At 38.4% G+C, this 24,002-nt stretch overlaps 3 protein-coding genes and 1 non-coding gene across 8 annotated transcripts in view; 2 read left to right on the forward strand and 2 right to left on the reverse strand.

Annotated features, from left to right (window-relative positions):
• Positions 1-2,063: 2,063 nt before the first annotated feature.
• Trnaf-gaa lies at positions 2,064-2,136 on the reverse strand. Its single transcript has one exon. It is a non-coding gene; the product is annotated as a tRNA-Phe (tRNA).
• Positions 2,137-2,195: 59 nt separating this feature from the next.
• LOC112463887 (lipid droplet-associated hydrolase) lies at positions 2,196-4,031 on the forward strand. The gene is made up of 3 exons (XM_025030563.1): positions 2,196-2,658; positions 2,739-2,930; positions 3,030-4,031. Exons 1-3 carry the CDS (start codon positions 2,350-2,352, stop codon positions 3,465-3,467), a joined length of 939 nt encoding a protein of 312 aa, XP_024886331.1. The 5' UTR covers positions 2,196-2,349; the 3' UTR covers positions 3,468-4,031.
• A 524-nt stretch (positions 4,032-4,555) lies between these two features.
• LOC112463886 (protein shisa-5-like) lies at positions 4,556-11,276 on the forward strand. Of its 2 annotated transcripts, none has more exons than XM_025030561.1 (5): positions 4,556-4,810; positions 8,065-8,224; positions 8,453-8,580; positions 10,162-10,263; positions 10,492-11,276. In XM_025030561.1, exons 1-5 carry the CDS (start codon positions 4,753-4,755, stop codon positions 10,569-10,571), a joined length of 528 nt encoding a protein of 175 aa, XP_024886329.1. In that variant the 5' UTR covers positions 4,556-4,752; the 3' UTR covers positions 10,572-11,276. The 2 variants fall into 2 exon arrangements, with proteins under 2 accessions (XP_024886329.1, XP_024886328.1); XM_025030560.1 differs by having other exon boundaries at positions 4,557-4,810; positions 10,159-10,263.
• A 243-nt stretch (positions 11,277-11,519) lies between these two features.
• The window catches only part of LOC112463881 (axin), a 28,666-nt gene continuing 16,183 nt past the window's right edge, over positions 11,520-24,002 (reverse strand). The window contains exons 1-8 of one of the 4 annotated variants that reach the window (XM_025030547.1): positions 19,326-19,624; positions 17,218-17,373; positions 16,096-16,912; positions 15,543-15,707; positions 14,725-15,380; positions 14,324-14,637; positions 13,962-14,251; positions 11,520-13,878 (exon numbers count right to left, since the gene is read on the reverse strand). In XM_025030547.1, coding sequence (XP_024886315.1) covers positions 13,752-13,878; positions 13,962-14,251; positions 14,324-14,637; positions 14,725-15,380; positions 15,543-15,707; positions 16,096-16,912; positions 17,218-17,305 — 2,457 coding nt within the window. In that variant the 5' untranslated portion in view covers positions 17,306-17,373; positions 19,326-19,624 and the 3' untranslated portion in view covers positions 11,520-13,751. Of the gene's footprint in view, positions 13,879-13,961; positions 14,252-14,323; positions 14,638-14,724; positions 15,381-15,542; positions 15,708-16,095; positions 16,913-17,217; positions 17,374-18,559; positions 18,718-19,325; positions 19,625-24,002 lie in introns of those variants that run through there. The other 3 variants (XM_025030549.1, XM_025030548.1, XM_025030551.1) reach the window with 3 other exon arrangements.

Here is a 24,002-nt window from a genome sequence, read left to right on the forward strand (position 1 = left end):
TTAATCTGCCGGAAGTAATTACGGTTAAATATTCTTTGTATTTTATAATATAAGTCGGTTTTCCGTGTTTCTATTTTAAGGAAACAAAATCTCTGTACCAGAGCCAACATATAATGAATACATTTAAATCAAGAGATACTATTAAACCCCATTAAATTAGTAAAATTGTAAACTAAATTAAAATATCTAACAAATTAAAATATTTAAAATATTGAAAAAATTTTATAATTTGTCGAAAATTTAGTACAGATTAATTTTTATTGTATACATAAGATATATATCTTTGTTCTATCACGTAACATTTTCTATAGATTGTACAGAACAGTACGTTTTGTACAAACTTCGATTTTGCGTTTTTTACATCGCAACTTTACATTTACAGCCATCATGCGAGAATCTCGCACGGTATAAGCAAGGTATCACGAAGCATTTCTTCGAATCATTCACAACGCATTAATAACAATCCTCGAATCGTTCATAAATTCGTCAGTAACAATGTAGCAAACGACGGCGGTCGTTTTACAAATTTGTATCCGGGCGGCAATACGGCCCGACCTAATCTAACCTGACCCGACGCGGATCTGGTTCTACGACTCATTTCATCCGTCAATTCTTATCCCTAACGAGACAACGTTTCTGGCAGACAACGGTCGGGCCTAGCGTTGCCCGTTGTCGCAGCGAGACCCCCAAGGGCTCATGGGGTTACCGCGCGTAAAGAACGACGCGAAAGAACGATCATCCGATTACGCGCGGATGTCGCGTGCGCGTCAGCATGGCGCCTCTACCCGCGAACGGGGCCGCTGAGGCGGCTCGCCCGTCGTCGGGTTATTCCCCCCTCCCCCTCCTCTCGACCCCCCACCACCCCCACCTTTTCGCGCGCGCCACGCCTCGATATCGAGGCCGATCCGCGGGCTTTTTGCGTGCACGTCCGCATGCACACCGACGTGCCGAATGCCCCGCCCCGCGAGCGCGCGATTAAACGCCATGACGCGTGCGCCTCCACTCGCGGGACTGTATGACGCGCGTTCGAATTACCGCCGCCATACTTTTCCAATGGAAAGCACGGCTTCTCCGGGACGCGGTCGCGGCGGCTAGCCGCGCCACGGCGTCGGCTATTCTCTCGTTTCTAATTCCTCGCCCGCCGTTTTCCGTGCAGCCGGACGAAAGATCGGCGATGCCGGTCACGATATCCATGCACGTCGAATCTGGGAAGCGATCGGTAATGCTCGTTGTAATGCGAATATCCGACGAACATTCTTGACCGCATCGTCTCTTAGATATTCTCTCTGCGATGTCTCAACTTAATCGAACAATACTTGAGGTTTATTCGATATTTCTAATATGTATGTTTAAGGAAATTAAGATTAAAAAATGTTGAGATCTCTGTTTATTAAGAATTTCGAATTGTCAGATCGTTGAACACTTTTTTGTGTATGCAATTTCACAAATTTGGGAATCCTCAGATGTTTTAATCTTAGGTGTTCTGATATTGCTCGGGCTGTAAGAATAATTCCTCACCTTGAATTTCAATATATTTCATTGAATCGATAATATTAATATTAATATACAAGCAATATACTTTTTTGTGTCATAATTTAATATAACTGTAACTTTATTTCAAGTAGAGTTAAAAAAATTAGCTCTCATTTCCAGGGTAATTTCAAGAGCGTCACCAGCAGAGTCCTCTGTCGCTTTATTCGAAAATTTCATGGAAAAAATTATCGATGTAAGAAAACCATGCTTGGGAAGGTATTAAACATTTGTCCTAAGAATAATAAGTATTGAATTATTATCGAAACTAATTCTACAAATTGAATGCGCAATTATACAAGATATATAAATAAGAATATCGCGATAGAACACATGATCTCGACAAAAGATGTATGTAATAATATATCATGCTCGTATTCACTCGTAACAATAGAAAACACGACGATGGACGGTATATTTTTAGGATCTAATAAATTACAAAGAAAATAAAAATTATATGATAAAAATATATCGGTTTTATTTTTTAATTCGGCAATTTATAACATGGTATTAAGAATAATAAAAAATAAATTTGCCGAAACCCGGGATTGAACCGGGGACATTTAGATCTTCAGTCTAACGCTCTCCCAACTGAGCTATTTCGGCTCACACGGATGATCGTTTCGTTCCACTTTAGTTGGGACGTCGCATGCCAACACGTATATAATCATCATGCACCGTTCGGGTGAATCGTGATTGATCTTTGTTCAGTCTCGTCTCTATACCTGGACACGTCACAAATACCGTGACCAGCTAGCAGCTGTTGACGCGAACAAACATCCATACGAACATTTGGTGTCGTGCAGTTCGAGATAAAGGATGCATCGAGCTATAATTAATTGTAATCAGGTGCAGACCGAGGTGATATCGGAAGGCCGTTGGATAGAGGAGGATCCGCTACCGCATTCCAGCAAGCAGGTAGTCCTCGTCATTCCCGGGAATCCGGGTATTCCACGATTCTACGAGGGCTTCGTCAAGGAGCTCAACTCGAAATTAACGTCGGACACCCCTGTTTGGGTCATCGGACACGCTGGACATGTTCAACCACCGGAGAACCTGGACATCGCTATGCCCGGCGACGAGAAGTGGGCAGAGTGCTACGGTCTGACGGCGCAGATTCAACACAAGGTATTCGAGGTCTTCAAACACTTCTTATTGATCTCCTGATCTCTCAATAATATGGCACGGCTATAATTCTATGTTGGCAGGCTGAATTCATAAGACGATATATTCCAGAGGATGCGCATTTGCATCTCGTTGGACATTCCATAGGTGCTTGGTTGGTACTCAATTTGCTCAAGAACGATGACATTGAAAGAAGGATACGGAGATGCTATCTGTTGTTTCCCACGATAGAGTATATGGCAGAGACCCGTAATGGAAGGTTTTTCAACAATTTTGTACGTTTTGGCATGTTATATATTTGTCGTATCTATGAAACATTATGAGTATCGTAATTATTTCCCACATGGTTTTAATAATTATATTTTTCTTTTCAGATATCACGCGCAGCACCAATTTGGATTTGCCTGTCTTGGATCTTCACAACAATATTTCCAGTAGCTCTACAAACATTTATGATACGTATTTTCGGTATGATGTTTTGTGGTATTCCACCAAAATCTATCAGAGCGGTTCGAGAAATGCTGGATCCAAGAGTTTTGCGTAGAATAATCAATCTTGCCAATGAAGAGATGAAATACGTGAAAGAAGCTGATCACGAGACTATATCGAAACATGCTGCTAAACTTTGGCTTTATTACGGTGCAAAGGACGGTTGGGCTCCGGTGAAATATTACAGAAATATTGTATCAAAGCATCCTGATCTGAATGCTCAAGTATGTCAGCGTGGCTTTCGTCATTCGTTTGTGTTGAATGATGACGTGGACATGGGACGTATCATCGCCGATCTCATTAACGAAGATTCGAAACACTGAATTTTAGTATAATTTAGTTATATATTTGCATTATTTCTCACATTTCTAACTAAAATTTTTTTTATACTTTTGTATATGGGTTTATATTGTTTTATTACTGTATTTTATATTATATATTTATTATTGTTGTTATACTGAGTTTGGTTTCTGGATTGGAGCCGCGTGAATTGACTATTTGATTCTCGACTAGAGATTCTCAAGTAAGGGTCTCTAATTCCGACGTTTTGTGAACATTTCAGTTCACTTCATCAGAGAGAAGCAGCCATGCGTATTCGTTCGGAATCAAACAGACAAGTCATATGAGATTCCAATCCGGAAACCAAACTCAATATTATTATATTATTAGTTAGTATTTTATTAGTTATTTTATTATATTATATGTATTATTATGTTATATGTATATTATGGTATTATACATATATTATGGTATTATTTTTTATATATTATTAATTTTACAGAAATGCCATCGATCATTTCTCTATGATCAAGTGTAACATGTGAATAAAAATGATACAATGAGGACAATTTTTATATATTAAAATTAAAATGTAATTTTATGCCTAATTGTGTGTTACAAAGGTTTAATTACCATCGAGTTAAAATTTAATTAGATTTAAAACAGCGGCGACGGTATTTTTGTTCATTTCGTATTTGCGAGCTCGGTTCTATTTTCATTTTTGGCGCCACTTAACATCAGCGATATAACTAGACGAACTTACATCTGGGACATTCAGCCATCAAGTTTGCCTCCCTAGAATTTATAAGATGCTTTATATGTATACATATAATCAACATTTTTATTCTTCGTGTAATGCGCAAATTATATTTGTCATTCAGTTTATAACTCAACTTTTAAGTATCTAAAAATATTGTTCAAAAAGAACAACACATACAGTCTTTTAAAAATTCGCAAAATGACGCAACCACTGTTCGACCAATCAGATATTACTTGCGAATAACGCAACTTCTGGATCTACCTATCAGATTCCTCTCTCGATCTTCGCGATTTTCGAGTACAGCCAATGCGGCGTGTTCGTGCCCTCCTCCCCCCCTTACGTTCTCGGACGCGTCGAATGGGTTAAAGCCACTTCTAGAGTTCTCACGTCCATTTCGCGTCAGACGATATCGCAACGGCGGGACGCATCGTGCAAGCAACCCAGCAGCGTGCAATCGGCAGGTAGTTGCCCGAGACCCGGCCCGAAATTCGTCGTTAGACTGGTACCGTTTGTCGTGACCAACCACCGAGCGTCGTCTGCAGATTCGTCGAGTGAAACGCAGCATCAAAATGTCACGTCTCACGGTAGCGTTGCTGCTGATTTCCCTTCACGCGGCGTCCGTTTACGGTAAGGAAAAAACGAGATCATCCGGCGGAACAATCACAATCGAGTGCGCGATTTTGTTAGGGGGAGTGGCGCGCGCGTACGTGTGTGTGTGCGTGTATATGTACACACAGCTAGGGTCGTTACGCCGCGATTTTAGACGCTTATCGCGGTCATATATGGGAGGGATGATTAATAACACCCCGCATATAATCGAAGATTCGCTCTTGGTTGCGCAACGCAACTAACGTTTTCTTTATAAAATAATGGGTGCTCGAATAATCGATAATTGTTGGTCTTATCTGATTCTCCGGACATTAAGCGACATTAAGAGATGCGATATCACGGTGTGTTTACCAATTTCCTGAGAGTGTTTCTCGTTTCTTTTTTGTTCTCGTTTCTATCACAGTGGTAATAGCTTGTTTCCATTGAAACTGAAGCGGAAAATTTATTTTACGCAGCGCGATCGAACAAGAGATTTGGCGCTTTTTCTTGACTGACTAACTGGATGTATCGCAACTTCGACCAAACTGCGGTTGGTCGGCTTAATCGGCAATTAATTCAGTCGGCAGAACCGCATAATTAGTCATTCATTAGTCACTGTTCTAATCTTTTTTCCATGTATTAAATAAAAAGTTAATTTTACCCAAAATACAGATATTGCTTAATTAAGTTAAGCATTGATTAAATTTCGTTAAGCATTGATTAAACTTCATTCAACACCTCGAACCCAGCACCTTAGAGAGGAAGAATTTCACGTCAAAATTGCAAGGCTTTGTTCCATTCATAATTTTATAGTGTGTTAAATCAGACGAATTGTATTCTTATATACTTAATATAATTCGCTAATTGATACATTATGCCCTGCCCAAAATAGAGCACTTATTAGGAATAAGAACAAATATTAACCCTAGCTCCGCCACAGTCCGATTCAGCGGACCGCTGAACGTTTTACGATTTTCTAGTTTTCACATAATAACATAATTTTCTACTTTCCTTATAATAAGTTCAGTTTAAATTCAAATGGTTTTCTTGGCCTGATATTATCATAAACGTCTTTTTCAGAGTCTGTATTACCAATTTCTACATCGGTACAAGCTTAAAAATATTAATTAGAATGAAAATGACAATTACTACGTTTACGCGAGCGTTACTTTTGTAGTAACCTACGACAATTCACTCGTTTACGCGGAGTAAATTATTGCAAGTTACTACAAAATCCTGTTTACGCGAAGGAAAATTCCATTTACGTTAACATCATTACGTGCTTTGCGCAGCTTTTCCATGGTATATTATATCTGCGCAAGGCACGTAACGAATGTCGTTAATGTTTACAGAATAGGCCCCTTAAAAACACCTATTATAGACCGGGACATAAGGACTCGAAAATAAGTGTGGCTAGCTAGAATTAAATAGTAGGATATATAAATATAGGAATATTCTTGTAATAAATATTAAATATTAGGATATGTAAATGTAGGAATATTCCTATATTTATATCTTATTTTTTTCTATTGTGCGTTACGTTTAATTGTTATTTCTAATTCCGGTTCTTAATAATATTTATTCTTCAATATTTATTTTTATTCCTAATATGTGCTTTATTGTGCGCAGAGCCTTAAAGTAAAATATACTATAAATATGCTACGAATGCTATGAAGATTAGCTTACGAAAGTACCAAGTTATCATTAATCTGAGACAAGGTTGCGTCCGTATCTTATTCGTTTTCACAAGTCTAGCGAAATCGGATATCTCGCAAATGCTATGCGTTAATAGTTCTTCAAATTGATAAAACAACGAATTCTCTTGGTCATTCATTAATTTGGCAAATGGAATCAAAATTTGTTAGGATTTCTGTGGATAAACGAAACACGATTGTCAATTACGCGTAGTTTTGTTTTCCTTCTTTTTACTAAATCTACTTTACTATACGTGTTTTTTTTTTTAGATATATAATTTATATATCTTATTTTTGAAGCGATTTCGTTATTTTTCTTTGTGTTTCAAAAATATGTATAGTATTATCTTATATGTAATGTCGCTATGCTGAAGATAGAAATAATCTCTCTATTTATTAGGAGGATTCCAGGAAAGTAGAGATAAAATAGGTCCAAGTTGACTCATGTAAGCGACAAACGTTTCCTGTAGGCAGATTTCTGATAGCGCGTCGCGATAGGAAACGCTGCTTCTTAATTTAGCACAGTCTGATTTTCACATTAGTTATCTCGGCTTCTTGCCGATCTATTGCCTGGCAATTGACTATATTTACAGCGCCGATCGGAACGTTACGTCGTGTGCAGATTATCAATTTGAAGTAATGTCGATCGATTAGCGTGTCATAGCCCGATCGGTCTTTTGTTTTTTCCCTCGTGATAAGAGCTATCAAGTATCAACTGTGGACTGTAACATGGACAAGTAATAGCAGTAATTAATTAGACTAAATGCATTGGTTGGACCATTGTTGGTTTAGGTTTAGACAGATGATTCTCTTGGTCCTTTTTCACGCTCTCATATTTTCTACGTGCTTGTGTGTACGTATATATGTACAACATAGCGATCGATTACGTTTGGATACGCGGAATCCAATAATGCTATCACGAGTTAACTCCTCTTCATTAAAAATATTCGTATGAAAATATAGAAAATAGAGAATAATAAAAACTACATCGGCGACATTAGGTTTTTTTAATATATTCTTTATGCATACTTTATCTATTTTTATTTATAATTTGGATTTTATTAATTTCTACCGTCTTTTGTTTCGTATCACTGATCGATAGACGAAGAAGCTTATTGTCAAATGCAGAAAAATGTTGAAATCTACGAGGCAGTAAAAAATTGAGTCCCCCCTGGCAAAATAACTTCTTGAATCGCCGGCTTGAGCTTCCCTTTTTTCTAGGAATGAAATGACGTCATGGTAGACGTGCATCTAATCTCTCTCATTATATTACAGTTTACACATACTGCAATGGTAATATGAACCGTAAATCGTGGCCGTACGTTCCTAAGCTATTGCGTCGGCGAGTTTAAGAGTTATATAGGAGTGCTTTGAACTATAATTCTCGCAGCTAAATATTCCTACAATTAAGCATCAAATAAATAGAACATAATTATTTGTTATCGTCAAGATAAGATTAAGATGGTGTTGCATTGAAATCTGGAATTGTTTGGGAAATATTTCACCGGCTAGCAATTCAGTTCGCTTTTATTTTTTTAACAGCTAGTATTTAAGATGTTTTTAGTGCGCCGAATATTTTAGAGCTTGCTTAATTTTTAGGAATGGAATGTACCTTTGAAAGCAACAAGAATTTCTTGGAGAAAATTTTGACTACCTGTCCAAGACCATTGATAGATCCATCCGAGAATTCCTACTGCTGCTTCGACCTGTCTACCGAGAAGCCCTATTGTTGCAATGCCGCGGAGTTTGCGAGGACTGGGTAAAATATCATAATCGCTCGTAGCATACGCGCAGTGTTCAAAATAAATTGTATTTAATATGTTAATTCTAAATGGCTCACGATCTTTTATTTATTTTATATTATTCACGGGTGTCAAAATAACATGGCAAATAATAAAATTATTTGAGAAAATAATTTGCATAACGGAAGATAATACACACGATATTTTTCTATCATTTTCTTCATGTATATATTATTACTTCACAGGCTTGGTATCATCTTGCCGGTGGTGATCGCAGCAGCTATAGTTATCGGGCTAATAGTGTGCTGTATATCCTGTCTCTGCTGCACCAGCTGCCCGTGGTATCGCCGTCGTCAAGGCACTGTCTACGGAAGTATGTCTTCTCTCTCTTAAATTTCGTGCATTAATATTGAATTACCATACACAATTTTCCCAATATTAAATTCATCATATTTTAAACATCTCCATTATACATGAAACATGAAACAAATATACATTGATGAATATCAATAAATATTCTGTGTCAGAGACAGCGGCAAAATTATCTTTGCAGAAGCATTCTTTTAAAATATTTATAATTACAAACGCTTTTGCACGATAAAAACAATCACAAACATCAGTTAAATTATTTAATAAAATTTAGTATAGGTATCGATGAATTCTGAATTGGCTAGTAACAGAGTCGTCATTCTTTCTAGGACCAGGCGTGGCATAATACCATTCTGAAAGACCATTCCTCCTACGAAGAGTATTTGTATGTCAATGTTTAAAACATTTTTAACGATTATTGGTATCCTGCTTCCTATATGTAATCTGAAATTAAGTTAATTCCCATAAGGAACGTGTACTTATATATTTTACTATATATACCAAAAGTGCATTTTCTCCTTATAAGAATATCTGCATTACATCGATATTTTTTTCTTTTCAGTATTATATTGACGACATTATTATATTGAGAGCATTTTTATAAGAGGTCTAACAAGGAAATTATGTTTTATAAAACTTCCCACACATGTAGGGGGAGTAAAAAGATGAATTAATAAGTACCCGAATTGCTATATTCTTATAAGGAGAATCTACTCTCTTAGATATAAGATAACTTTGCACAGTGGAAACCGAGTTTGAGATACATGTACGATAATACAGATATAAACAGCGTTTCATATCAAAGATTTTATATATATATCGCATTTTGATATTTTTGTTACAGCCATGCTTCGTATAGCATTAAGCGTATTTAAAGATGTACATATGAAATGTTCCACTTCATATGTGATAAAAATATGATATATAATATTTATTTTATTTATTATACATTATTATTTTTTTATATTGAGAGCAATGTCCATGAGAAAGATATGATATTAATAATGATATCATCACTAAGCATATATAAATTTAGATGGAACATTTTGTGTGTCATTGTCTTCGGCCTTTTTTCAATTGATGCATTTACATCTTCCAAATACACTACATGAAATGTGTTCAAATAAACATTCCTTCCACTTGTGCATATATAACTAACATTAAACTTAGCAACATTAGATTCGCTTAATACGTACAAAATCGTTAATCAAATATAACCAGCATGCAGGTCATGTATCTCATTTATAAGACGTTTAAAAAATATATAAATTTTTTTCATAAAATGTTAGACATTATTTGACATAACCCGATTTCATCACCAATACATCACAATTCATCATTTTAGTTTAATTGATTAATAAGATATAATAGGACACATCTCTCTAAAGACAATTTCGATTAATTAAATTCTGCCTTTTTGTTACTTAAGGTCTGCTTAAGAAACTCTATTGAGTTATTACATCTCATTTTTGTTCTGATTTCGTTAATTTTATTCTTAATGCTAATTTGCTCGCTGTCTCTGAGACAAATTTAAGATACACTTGAGATCCTTTTGTACCTGTTACACGAGTATTTGTTACAGAAGTTCAGGCACCTGTTGTGCAAGTAATTCAGCCCCAGGCAACTATTCCACCCAGCTACAGCCAACCTGCTCAAAACTATGTTCCATACCCAATGGGCTCGACAGGTACTTGATCAAAATTTCTTGGGTTCACATTCAATCACTGAACGTCTGACGCGTAGTTATCATGAATATATATAAAAGAATATTTTAATTTCTTAGATATTTTAGTTGATTCTTTTTATAAGTCTTTTGTTGAGTTTTAATGTTATTTAACGTCAAAGACACGAAAGAGAAGTGCACGATAAGCCCTTTATTCTTGTTTGGATCATTTCTTTTTCTTATTATTTTTAGGGATGCCGCAACCCCCACCGTACAACGAGGCGTATGCTAAACAGGCTCCGTACAATCCTGCTTATCCATCGCAGCAGTGATCTTCCCAGTTATTATAGTTGCCATAATTAATAGTTATCGATGAACGGTTTACGAGGTTCTTTTCTACCGTACGAGCGATCCTCGAATTTCAACAAAAGTCAATACAGCAAAGAATACGTTGTGTTCATGTAATATCGCACCACGATTGTGATTTATGCTTGTACGTATATGCGTGGGCGATTTACCACCAGGCCATAGACACTCTCGCGCAAATTTTTACTGTTTACAGGTTACAGTTACGTTTTTCTTACTCAATAGATTGTCCGACAAAAGTGCTTGATACTTTTATCATACTTTTACATGTTTGTTAGAAATATATTCTCAAAAAATAGTTTATAAATCCATTTTACGAAAACGGATAGAACAAGTTTCATGAAATACTCTCGATAAAATATAAATTTAACAAGGAAAAGAAGAAATATATTATTAAGCTATTAAACTTTGTATAGCACTAAAATACTCTAGACCCTAGAGGAAAGATCTAATATTGTAAATAAAAATGATGTCCCACACGAGCTTCAGCAGATTAAGAATCCTGTATATTTATCGCAATGATATATTGAATTATGAAATGATATTTTTCGTTTGAAAGGTATAAGAAGGAAAATTTCTGTACGATATAATACTAATCGTATATCGTCAAACGCGGATGGTGACACATGACAAAATGTATTTTGATACGTAATATAAAAAAAAAGTTTCAAGATTTCCGTTTCAGATCTTAATTAAATACTACGATGAGAGAAGAGGAATCTTAGAATCTGGAGGAAGAAAATTCTTTTCTATCTCATATTGATATGTCTCTCTAGAGATAAAAATGCTTATCTTACAATTAGTCATAAAAAATTACATCATCTGTGTTTGTTAGTCAATATATAATCGAAGATTGTGATGTAGGATTATAGGGAGATTTTGAACAACGTGGTACAACAGCGTGACTCATTTGATTCTCAGTGAAAATCGCGTTATTATTCTCAATATTTTTGATATACAATAATAATCGTTATTAATTAATTAGGTACAGGAACACTTTAACGTTCGTGATATTAATCGATAATGATCAATAACGTACAATTGAAAAATTGTCATCGATCGCACACGTCGTCGTTCAGTATTGATTTGCGGAGACACGATCAAATTTTCAAATAAACGGTACGCATATTATTCCGATTTTTCTTTTTTATCGATTTTCCCACGGGGATCACGCGTAGGAAGCGAGTTCCGGCACAAATTATAAAGTCGAATCATCGATCGAAGGCCATCCGGCATTTTTCGCAATTCATCGATCGAGGGCCATCCGGCATTTTTCGCAATTCATTGTACAATGTAATAATTGTGTGTTCTAATTTAATCCCTTCAGTTTCGAGCTTTATTCTTTTTTTCCATTGATAAAAGAGCTCTCATTTTTATACATCTTTTTCTTCCAAATCGAAAGACGAAAGATTACATTCTTACAGCTACTGCGATCTTTATACAATCGAACATTTTAACGTGAGACGTTAAAGTCCTCACAATTTCACACGTGAAACACAGATAAAATTTGAATAATTCAGACTTCTACAACTGAAAGAGTTAAATAAAATACGACAATCGGTTTCGATGAACGAGTTTAAAAAAACTAAACTCGCCGATAAATCGACATAGATACAATTTTGGGATTCAATATCGGACACAAGTTTTTCCTATCAGGATTGGGCCCCTGTACACTTTGCAATTTATAAATATCTCTTAACCATCTCTCTTAGACTTATTTCGACCTTACTGCGCTAAAAAGGCACATATTTCCGCACCTGATACAAACGTTATTACAATCTAAACGCTAATGATCTTCCTTTCTTCTTTTCTCCACCGATGTTTGCCGTCCCGATGCCAACTGCGCGTTGACACGTACTACGAATATCGCCCCGTGTATTAGGCTACGCTCGGTGAACTTCATTTCACAATATCGAATGGGTGACGGTAATGCAACGGTGACGGTAGTGGCACAACGGGAAAAAAAACATGATTCGCAATTTCTTTTCAATGTATCGCGCGTACGTAAAGACACATTACATATATTATATACGAGGCAACGTCTCGTATTTACATGAAATATATGTAATATATTTCATACGCGATATATTAGATGCTAGTTTGTAATAATTATCCTTTCCTATGTAAGTCTAGTGCCTACGCGGACCTTGCTAAGGCGATCAACTACGCGGATCCTTTGTACAGTCGTGTGGGGAACTATGGGAAGTCTTCGAGAGGAAGAAATTGTTTAGTCGGTCACAATGTATTCGGTATATCGATGTGTGTTGCCGTTCTCGCCCAAACTATCCCGTGAAAGTGTGGTATCGCGCCAGGCGAAATTATAAACAATAATCGCATCTGGCAAAACCCGTACCGACAAAACGCATAGCAATGTCATCAAAATCGCTACATAGTAATTATGTATGTACAATAGAGCGCTGTGTCGCGCGATCTGTCCGTCGCACAAAATTCGTTGACAAAGTAATTTTATCACCAAAAAAAAAACGAACATCTTTTCTTTCTCTCTTTCTCTATTCTGAATAAATGTGAAAGTATAAATATGATGAAAAATGAAAAGTAGGAAATGAAAAGAGTACGGCTCTAATTCCACTCTGGTCTGATCTCCGCTCAAATGGTTTTTTAATTCAAGTTATTGTCTACCTTATCAGTGAGGCTAGAAAACAGTGCGTTACGATCCGATAAAATCTTCTAAGAATCATCATGGGAGTGAAACTCGCATTCGAAACTTCAGCCGATAAAGTAACACCTTAACCAAGTCTTATTAAAAAATATTTGAGCGGAAAAGAACCCACAATGAAATAGTTACTGTACTTGTGATGTCAACAAAGTCTACGAGATACTTTCGAGGACATTCGACCGACAGAATTTAATGTGAGGCCTTTCTTTTCTTAATTTTTCCGCAACGTTCACGCACGAAACGATATTGCTCGACTCCGATATTTTATCTTTTTCATCGATTAAAACTACTTTCTTAGGCAATTATGAGAAAGAGGCCGCGTGACAAGCGTTAATATGTATATATGTATAAACACCGAGCGCGCGTCGGCTGCCAGCTTAGTGGCGGGTCTCTTAAATAACATTTATTGCGGCACTTGGTCAGAATACGCGCATTTCGCGCTCGGTTTCGTTTCCTTTTATTCAGTCTATTATTCAAGCGCCTTAACCTGCGCCATCACTTTGCCCTCCCACAGTGGCAAAACCTCGGCATCGTCCGTTATCTCCTCTTGTATGACTTTCATATCTAAGTCTTCGCATTCCGTTTTGAAAAAGTACCTGCAATTAAAGAAAAAAAAAAGTAATTAAAATGCACGAAATTATTAATTTGAGTTGTCTCTCGTTAAGCAACGTTGCATTACCGATAACTCCCTTTCTTCGGAAGATACTCCTTGAACTGCTTCAACGTGACGTTGTGACCAGGAATTTTGGTCCTGTAAGGGAATTGCTCGTCACAGAAACTGAACACAACAGTGGTGAAATCGTCCTGCTTCGGTTTCCTCAAAGTGGACTGATTGGATTGGACGTACGGTTGACTCTGCGACGCGAACTCGTACGCCTGTTTCGAAACGTTGATGTGTCGTTGCTTGCAACTAGTGCGTGCCTTGTTCTCCTCCATTAGCCTTCTACAAGTCTCCTCCAGTTGTATAACCTGTGAGATAGTTATCCGTGACGCATACATCTCATTGCCAAATAAAGAAAGGAAAGAACAGCTCATATTCACCGTGTGAGGTGGTGTCAGAGGTGGCATTCCCGGATCAGCAACGAACGGTTGAGCAGGTACCCCCATACTCCAGGTTTCTCTGTTTGGCCTTTCCAAAGACCCACTACGCGAGCCGTACCTCTTGCCGTGACGACTACTGTGCTTCAAATCAACCTTCTTGTCTTCTTTAAACCGAGGCATCAGACGAACGTCCTTATTTATGGAAGGTTGCACGTCGCTGACTACGCTTACCCCGCTATCTGTTAGCTCTGTCATTGACTTTTTCGTGGCTGATCGTCTCGTCATGTCCGACCTTCGGAATCTTTGGTCGTGGCCTGCGCAAGAGAAAAAAAATTTTATTTCATTAACGATCACAATTCGCGTACACAATGCACGCGCAGACCGCCATTCATCATATTTACCTTGAATATGCAGGTCCTGCTTGTGGAGGAAATCGGAGTAATCTGATGGCACAGATTTAGATTTGGGCAAATGTGAGCCTAGTGAACTCATGGAACCGGCACCGACAAGGTCGCTACCCTCGGGGAAGTCGTGAATATTACCGCTATCCACTGAGAACGTGGAGTCCATATCTTTCTCTTTCCTCTGCTTGTAAGGCCGTGGATGATTGTGAGCGGGACGCCTTCTCTCGGGCGAGAGCCTGGGTGACCTTGAGGGTGTCTGATCTGACCAGACGCGAGATACATGCTCGTCGAGAATCGCCTGATCGCTGTCCTCCTCTACAGACAGCTTTTCTTTCAGCGCATCACCGAGAGTCTTGGGAGCTCCACCAGTTTCGACCAACGTATCGTTACCATTTGACACGTCGTTCTCTTGATACAGATATTTCTCCAGTTTCTCGTGGGCCTTCTGCTCTCGTATCAGGATCTCCAATTTCTGCGTGAGCATTTCCGCGAATTGCTCCGCCGTCATCTGCTTCGGGGACGCCATACGCTGAGTTCGTGGGACAACATGATGTGCCATGGACTCGCGATTTATATTCGCGGATTCTTTAATTGCCCTACTAGATTGCTTGCTGTATTGCTTCTTGCTCCTCTGTCTATTGCTCGTCCCATCCCTGCGGGTGACAAATTACAAATACATACGGATTAGTAATGCACTACACAATGCAACAAGTTCAAAATAAATGAAGTGCAAAATTGGAGAAATCCTCCACTCTTTATCTCGGGTGCAAAATCAAAGAACGCAGTGTAAAATTAAAATGAGAAATAGAACTTACATGGATCCGCTGTTGAGGGAGACATTGTCCACCTCGGTACGTGCATCACTGCTCAAACTCTGAAGCTCGGAATCCTGTCTGGATACTGGGTTGTAGGAGGAATATTGTGCGTGCAATCTGGATACGTGCATGTGATACGGACTAGCCCCATGTTGCAAGTAAATGCTATAAGTGCCACGCAAAATAGCAAAACAATAACAACTAAATAAAAGACAAATAAAAATATCATGGTTATCCGTCAAACAAAAAAAAAATAAATAAAATGAAATTTTGCATATCCTGCATATGGACAAACTATCAAAAAACGTTATTGAGGGATAGAACAGCGAATCTATTTTCTGGCAACGTCAATCGCTTTGGAAATCGCTAACGATAAAATGTAAACTTAAAATATAATTCAGATTATGCAAGTTTCATCACATCAAGCTTCAAAAGAAAGGAAGACAAAAACGACAGCATTGTTAAGGCATTCGCAGGACTGATCTGAAGCGTACTATACAGATAACGAATGGTATTTTAATAAGACTCGATAATTTCATGAAAAGCGCATTACCCGGCGTACGCTTCTGGCCTCGGTCGTAGATCCATCGCTCTACTCTGTTGGGTAGCCATTAGCACATCTTTGGTCAATCTCAATTCCCCGGGCGTCCCGCCGGTCGAGTGCGAATTGTGCATGTGTACACAACCGGTGCCGATGTACTCGCTGTCTTCGTGCACGGTGGGCAGCAGACTCGGTCCGCAGGAGATGGACATCTCGCGGCTGCCCGAGCTCGAGCTCGGGCAACCGCCGGAATCGGGATTCTGGCAGGACTGAACGTATTGCACGTACACGTCAGATTGAAGAAAGTTGGGATATGTTGTCTCGTTGATCAGCCGCTCGACCTCCAACTGCACGATGTCGAACACCTTGTGATCGGCGCGGCCTTCCTTGACCCGTCGATCCGCCTCCTTCATCACATCCTCCGGTATGCTTAGCTGCGACTTGAGAAAAAACCTCCGATAGATGAGCTTCACCAACTGCGAGATCTTCTCCATGTCCTTCTGCTCTTTGAGGCCCTCGCAGGCGAACCAGAAGTTGAGCGGATCCAAATGCCCTTCCTGACTAAGGTACCTCTTGAACAGCTCTAAACCCACCGGATCCTCTAACAGGGAGTGCAGATTTCTCGCCCACCGTGCGTAAGCAGGGGGCGAATTGCCCTCCATGGTAGTGGTTCCGCAACAACCCTCCGGCTCAAATCCCAATGGCGCGGAAACATCGCAACCACCACCGGAGGCTTGCGGTGTTGCGAAAGAAGAGCGTCTTGGCGTCAGAGCGGGGCTCTGTGGACGGATCCGGCTGACATAGCTTCCATAGCTTCCAGTTTCTTCTCCTAAAGCATACAAAGTACTTGCTGCAATGCAATTTCAACATATCAACATAGTCTTTCTGTAATATAACATATTACAAAAGCAATTGTAGCTTTAAAAAATATTTATCTTGAAGATATTTGAACAAATTCTTGATTATTTTATTTAAAAAATCTCGTTTTTAAAGAACATAGGTTTTTAATTAGAGCTACAATCGCATTTCTTAAACAATGGTAAACGAACAGCTTCACATTCTTTTGATTTTCTTTTATACGTGCATTAATATGTAATTTCTTCTACTTTTTTGTTTAAGTATATCTTGTCTTACCTGGCACTGGCGGCCTGGGAGAGTTTTCACTGAAGCAACGCGCTTCGCTTTGCCGAGATGCGCTCATTCTATCTATTACGGCCTTCATGTGCTATTTTATTATCTACGCTTAATTTTTGCCCGCGATGCCTCTTAGTGGACATGATTAGTCCCAACCTAAAACAGTAAATAAATAAATTTTAGAATATAAATCTTACATTTATAACATAAATCTTACATTTTGCATTTTTATGACAAAGATACAAATTGTATCCAAGTAGAAATAACGGCTGTCAAGATATATATCTCACTTATAATGACATATAAATAGTGTACTCTTCAATATGTGGAATTCAAATAAAAATAAGAATCATCTATGGCAGTCACGTTCCCTAAATATTACTGACTTTAATGCAGTCATATTTCTGTGAAAGAGTGGAGCTGGTACACGCTAACAAAGGAGGGAAATCTGGGATGCTGGATCGATCGAGCCATGTAGTGAGTCATATCTCTCAATTAAGCAGCTAAGGGAGGTTTTTTCTGTTGCCAGGAACCTTAAGGGTGGAACATAGTGGGAGAAACTATAGACCATCTCCTGGCAGGCTGCGCAGAGGGATGCATTTTTGCGTGTACATGTATATATGCACAACCCCTATTGGTCTGTTGCGCAGACCATTTGTATTGATCGACAAAACCTATAACGCAAGCTATTGAATGTACTTGCCAGTCCTAAAAATCCATATTGCGAGTTTAATATACTCTATTAACTGAAATTGAGCTCTAACACAGTGGAAAAATATTAATAGGTTTATGAGGTAAGGCAATCAGGGGAAAAAAGGCCTATTATGCCTGTAGGGCCCGTTTCCTTTGTTATGACAGGGCATTGAAATATGGTTCATATGGGCCATACTTCAGCCCGAACGGCAAATGTGCAACTATCCACTTGAGCAAGAGATATTACCCCTTGTATACATAATTAATTCACAAGAACTGCTTTCACTGCACTATACAACACATATCGCTGTACAAATCGCACTAAAAAACTTGAAATTTTCACGTTACATGTCTTGATTACAGATCCACAAGGAGTATTCTATATGCATTCACAAAAGTACACAAAGCATAATCGACTTGTATCACCAGCTCGGAACAATTTATGACGAAATAATTTCGACATAATGCTATCAATATCATAGGGCTATTCGAGAGAGAGAGAGAGAAGCTATAGCCCTCGAATGAGTATGGAAACTTGATCCTGACCCATACAAAGGCAGAAATATGAAATGAAAACCTGTCATAGTCAATCATCTCGCTCCACCGCACATTTACCTGAATCAAAAGAGAAGAATATCAGAGTACATACCATCTTGGTGGTGAGTCTAACACAGACAGCCTTCAAATTTGCCAAGTATACAAAGATCTATTATGATTCTGACAAAAGTGAATCTATCCGATACCACAAACACTGCTAAATCTTTGTTATATCATAAAGAATGAGCCTAGGATGCTTTGGATGGCTTCGATAGCACTGCTGCAGGCACACTGAACCAAGGCTGCGCGTCCTGACCAGGACTGAAGCTACGCTGATATGGCGATAGGCAGGGTAGGGATAGCGTCTAGACTCCTTGTGACCTATGTCGACTCCGACAGCAAAACGCCTCGCTAAAATCCTTTCTCGCATTGCTCATTGAAGATGAATCGAGACTCCCTAGTCTGCCTACCTATGTCTGGCACCAAATATTTTTACAGAATTAATTATAAACACATATCTCACTACTGTTAAACTACAAAATACAACCTAGAGAAATAATCATGGAATATCTCAATTAATTTTAAGGACATGTCTCTATATCCTAATGCTGTACAACACAACAAAGAATCTATTGGCATTAGAAAACCTACATAAATTCTCCTTATAATTTTTCTGTGTACACAAATAACTTTATCTTGCTGTTAATATATTTGTTTTCTTTTTCTTTATATTAATGAATAAAGAAAACAAAAAATATATTTAAACCATCAACGAATCGTCGGTAATAGAGGTCGAACGATTGAGCGCACCCACGCTTTCAAACGGCCAGTGGACGTATAATAATAATCAGCAAATTCCTGTTTGTTTGCAGGTGTACCTCTTCCGAGCGAGTCGAAGGTGGACTGGTTGAACGCGATATCCCCCGATGAAAGGGAAAGAAAACGTTTCGTCAGCAACGACGACCAGGTATTAACTTAAGAGGCTTTTCCAGCCGTATCAGTTCTACCGCAGGCATCTCCTCATTGTTCGAGAATCTCTCCAGGTTCATCCTCCAACGGGTGGACGGACGCCTTCGATTTATTCGGCGAAATATCCTCCTCGTGGTGGCGAGAGAAGCCTCGCGACGACACAATCGCTGCCGACGACGCGCATCGCCGAATCGCATTTCTTTTCTTGTACTCTCCGCCCCCTCCGCCTGCCGAAGAAGCGAGGGAACCCGCATTTCGATTCGTCGAAAAGCGTCGATATTAGTATCGATCGTGGAGATCTCTTTCGAAATCGTAACGTATAGCTCGAAATATTCGAGTTCCGTTCGCGCATCAAGCCGGTGTCGCCACCTATCGCGACTGTGACACCAATTTGAAATCCAAAGGTGAATCTGTATTGCCGATCGTTTGCGAGCACGACGGATACAGAAGTGCTCGTTTATCTTTCGATCGTTTCCAAAAAAAATTTGTAACTTTACAATTTTTGTATCTGTAATGTCGGTAGTTACCGACATTGTCGACAGAGCATAAGAATCAATATCAAAAAGCGTGCAAATGTAAATATTGTAATTTTTTTTTTAAATTCAGTAAAGCTAAAATCAGATACAAATTTACAAAACACTTGTCTTATAAATAATCATACCCGTCTAAACCCACACGCTCCGTTAACCAAGATATTAAAAATCACAATTCCTAGAATTTTAAGTTTGTGAAAGTTTAAATGCGAAAATCTAAACTCACGAAAATTGACAAAGTATCAGGAGATCATAATCCGCAAGAAGGTTGCACTATCTAAAACTCCAAGAATTTTACAAGATTTCCAAGAATTCCTAGAATCTCAATTTCCGAGATTCTAAACTCTCCAAAAATTGAAAAAGTATCAGAAGAACATAATCGGCATTATTTATGATTCAAAGAATTTTCCTAATTAAGAATTTTCTAAATTTCTACGAGGTACGATTTTGAAAAATTAAGATTTCAAATATAATACTAAAAATTGACACATTAATATCTAAGCGTTATAGAAAATTGTATTGTTATATTTCAAGTAGATAACAATGCAAAATGTTTTTAATCCAAAAAGCTAAATGTAACATTCTTGAAAACGATCAATGTCATTTAACGCTAATTGCAAATAAATATTAATTCTCAATTGTCGACAAAAAACGTTATGCATGCCCGTTCTCTTACTTATTTACGTAGGGAAGGGAGTATGCGAATCAGGAATGATTAGAATTAAGATTTAACGAAGCTCATCTTCGCGGAGGAGATTTATGTCGTCGTGGTCTCGTCCCGATAATTCGCGCGTTCGCTTTCTTTTAATTATATGTTAGCGCAACAGCGGCGCTCCATCGAATAATTACAACGACGAACGTCATTAGGCAGGCATAAAATGAGGAGGGGAAAGAAGGTTGGGGTGTGCGCAAGGTGCAAATTAAAATTATTATATTTCGCGCCGCGCCCGGTGGTTAGACTTCGCGCGCGCTAACAAATTACGAAACAGTTATCTGTATGCTCCGTCAGCCATCACCTCCACCTCCACCACCCACCACTTGTCGCCGTCCCATTTTATCATTAATGACCTTAACCCTCGCGATCTCAGAACTGGAAATGTATTAAAGCTTTTCCGGCTCGGCGATGCTCCAATCGGGGGTTGCACGCGTAAAACTTTTATCTGAGAGAAATTATTTTCCTTCTTTTTGCATTTTATTCACCAGTTTTCCTTAAAGCCGAGAATGTAAAATCTATGATATGATAATTGTAATTTTCTCAAGTCTGATAAATTTTTTAGTTTCGCTTTGTTTCCATTTTTTGTTGCAGGAAAAAAGACGATTTTCAGTATTTAGATGCTAAATAAATAAAACATTCGCTTTGCAACAAAAATATATTTACATGGAGTGCGCTATGTTTTATATTCTCGATAAATATTTCACATATGGTGTTACCGAAAAGATTTAAAATACTCGGTTCGCTTGCAGATTCCACAATAAAATCGCGATTCGTCCAGCGTGAAATCACGTTTTGCGCGGTCGATGTGGCATCGTGGTCGATCTCGCGATTTCCGAGGAAGCGAAATACCGCGGAGGTATAAAAAGGGACATGCGTTCGACGAGATATTAAGATTTGCCGAAGCGTGCCACATATGGTTTCCTCCGTATGGATTCCGCGAGGAATCCACGTGAGGAATTCTCACGCGAGAGAGGTGCTTCTTCCTCGCCCCTACGCGAATGATATTAAAATTTACGCCCCCGTGACTTCCGATTCTATAGGCACAAAGAAATCGCGCGGCTTCCGGTCACCGCCAATATCCGGGCCTGTAACGTGTCGCCTCGCCGAATATCTGACCCTCGGATTTTTGTATCTCTGTGCAGATTTGTTTCGTAAAAACGACGCTTGAAAAAATCGCAAGTTCTTCGTCGTGCCTCGGTGTGTCATTTATAGTTTAATTAGATTTGACCGAATGACATTTGGATAAAGAATTAACGTAAGAATTTCATGTTTAATTTTGCATAAAATTTTGCGTGAAACTCGATGCTGTAAAAATTTTAGCACGTATATATACCCACAATCAATATTGATTGGGATTCATTTGCACCTCGAGCTCTAAAAATGAGCGTGGATAACGAAGGTCACGAGACGCGATGCAGTTGATAATCACGAGATCATCCGTCATCGAGAGCCTCGCGGTGTCGTTCACTGTCATTGGCGTGTACAATTCGAGAAACGGTTGTCGTCCCGATATGTCCCAGAGCCGATAAAGGGCCATCGTCTACCGAATCGCGATATTACCGACGAAAGTGCAATGGAAGTGCAGATGGAATTAACTGTACCAATATCTCACGAATATGTATTACACGACGACCAGAAATGCAAACGAAGAAAGGAAAGAGCAAAGTAAAGCCCCATAAAGTCGTAGTCTTAGCGTTTTAAACTGATTGTGAATACTATCAGTATTACAAAAGTTGTAACTTTTGAAATAAGATCCGATATGGTAAAAGATCTATTACGATAATTAAAACTGTCATTTAATTTCATTTTACGACACATTTTTGGAATTTTATCTGTAACATTTACTTTTAGAAGATTTCTTTTGTAATTATTCCAAAAAATAATTTATTAAAATTAATTTTTTAAATAAATTTATTTAAAAGGTCCTAAAAATTATTTGTTAAAAAATTGTTTTTAAAGTTTTAAACAGAGAAAACTATATTCGACAAAAATACAGAGATAAACATCTTCCTATAAACATCCGGAAATTCTAAACTTTACATTGAGATATAAAATGTTTCATGCAATACTTCAATAATTCAATATGCATTGCAGAATATCAGATTTAATAACAAAACGGCATTTCCACCTCGAAAGATAAAACGCATATCGCGTTCAATTGGTTGGTTCGCGGGGAAAAAAGCATTCTCGAGAGAAGTGGTGGAGGAAACGAGGAGAGACGAGAATTGTCGAAGCCCCTTTGGCCCTTTTTTACCGTGTGAGATGTCGCGCAGCGACGGGATTGCCTGGAATGTGCTTTGAAACCGTCGTCTCGCCGAGGATCATCGAAATGATTTGCTCATTCGAAGCCACTCGATGTGTGACGATTCGTGGCAAATCTGCTTCTCCGTGAATTTTCCCTATATTCGAACAATCGGTTTTCCACTTCTCATTATTGCGTGAAGAGCGATATTCTTTCATTTATCTCACTTAAACGATGTCGCTATAACTATAATTAAAACTACTTGAAGTCTATAATTAAAACTATTATTACAAAATCCTTAGATTGATTACTGATTATTAGAATAACAAATATTCAGTAAAGATCTTAGAATAATAAAATTATGGAGAAAATTAATATAATAAAATTATGTAGAACTCTGTATTGAATTCTAATTGAAATTAGAGCTAAAAGAATCAGGAATGACGGTGGCGGCTGGAAAGAATTAGAAGCGAGAATGGCTACGGCCAGTCGCCGCGCCGCGCCGGTCGGTCGTTCCCGATTCTCGCGAGGTCCGTTTATCGGCGCGAGCGATTAAGATTCTTTCAAAAAACGAGAGACGCGGACAAGGGTGGGAGGGAAGGAGGGAGGGCGGCAAGGAGCGAGCGAGAGAGCAAAGAAGAAAGGCATCAGCGGACGAAGAGGAATCTTAAAGGCCATCCGGCGATACACCTCTCTATGCAGCCGCTGACACGCCGGCTTTTTGTGCGTCGCGATCGAACGAATCCCTCAGGAAACTGCGACTTTCTGTTCTCGTCTCCTCTACCAATGCGCTCCTCCCAGCTCACATCGGTAATTGTTCGCCAAAGAATTAATAAGATTGCAGTATTAATTTGTATAGTATTATTTAAAAAAGGGTCGATGCATCAATTGACATTCATCATTATTCGATTTTCGATCTTTGAACGATATGATCCACTAATATAGATTGCTAATTAAACTTAATTAGAATAAAAGTTCCTAAAAAATTTCCATAATTTTTAATTAGGAATATTATCGTGATAGTCGTCAGATGGTGAAGAATATCAAATCTTTTGCGTAACTAGAGCTTGAAATACCGTTCAAATTGAACCGGGAA

Source organism: Temnothorax curvispinosus, unplaced genomic scaffold (assembly GCF_003070985.1).
Source record: "Temnothorax curvispinosus isolate PA1 unplaced genomic scaffold, ASM307098v1 QBEX01013732.1, whole genome shotgun sequence".
Lineage (NCBI taxonomy): Eukaryota > Metazoa > Arthropoda > Insecta > Hymenoptera > Formicidae > Temnothorax > Temnothorax curvispinosus.

Bases quoted from the DNA above. Each gene is read 5' to 3' on its own strand.
- LOC112463887 (XM_025030563.1), top strand. From the start codon at position 2,350: ATGCATCGAGCTATAATTAATTGTAATCAGGTGCAGACCGAGGTGATA. The intron at 2,659-2,738 runs GTATTCGAGGTC...CTATGTTGGCAG, and splicing joins CGGCGCAGATTCAACACAAG to GCTGAATTCATAAGACGATA. The intron at 2,931-3,029 runs GTACGTTTTGGC...TTTTCTTTTCAG, and splicing joins GAAGGTTTTTCAACAATTTT to ATATCACGCGCAGCACCAAT.
- LOC112463886 (XM_025030560.1), top strand. From the start codon at position 4,753: ATGTCACGTCTCACGGTAGCGTTGCTGCTGATTTCCCTTCACGCGGCG. The intron at 8,581-10,158 runs GTATGTCTTCTC...TATTTGTTACAG, and splicing joins TCAAGGCACTGTCTACGGAA to AAGTTCAGGCACCTGTTGTG. The intron at 10,264-10,491 runs GTACTTGATCAA...TATTATTTTTAG, and splicing joins ATACCCAATGGGCTCGACAG to GGATGCCGCAACCCCCACCG.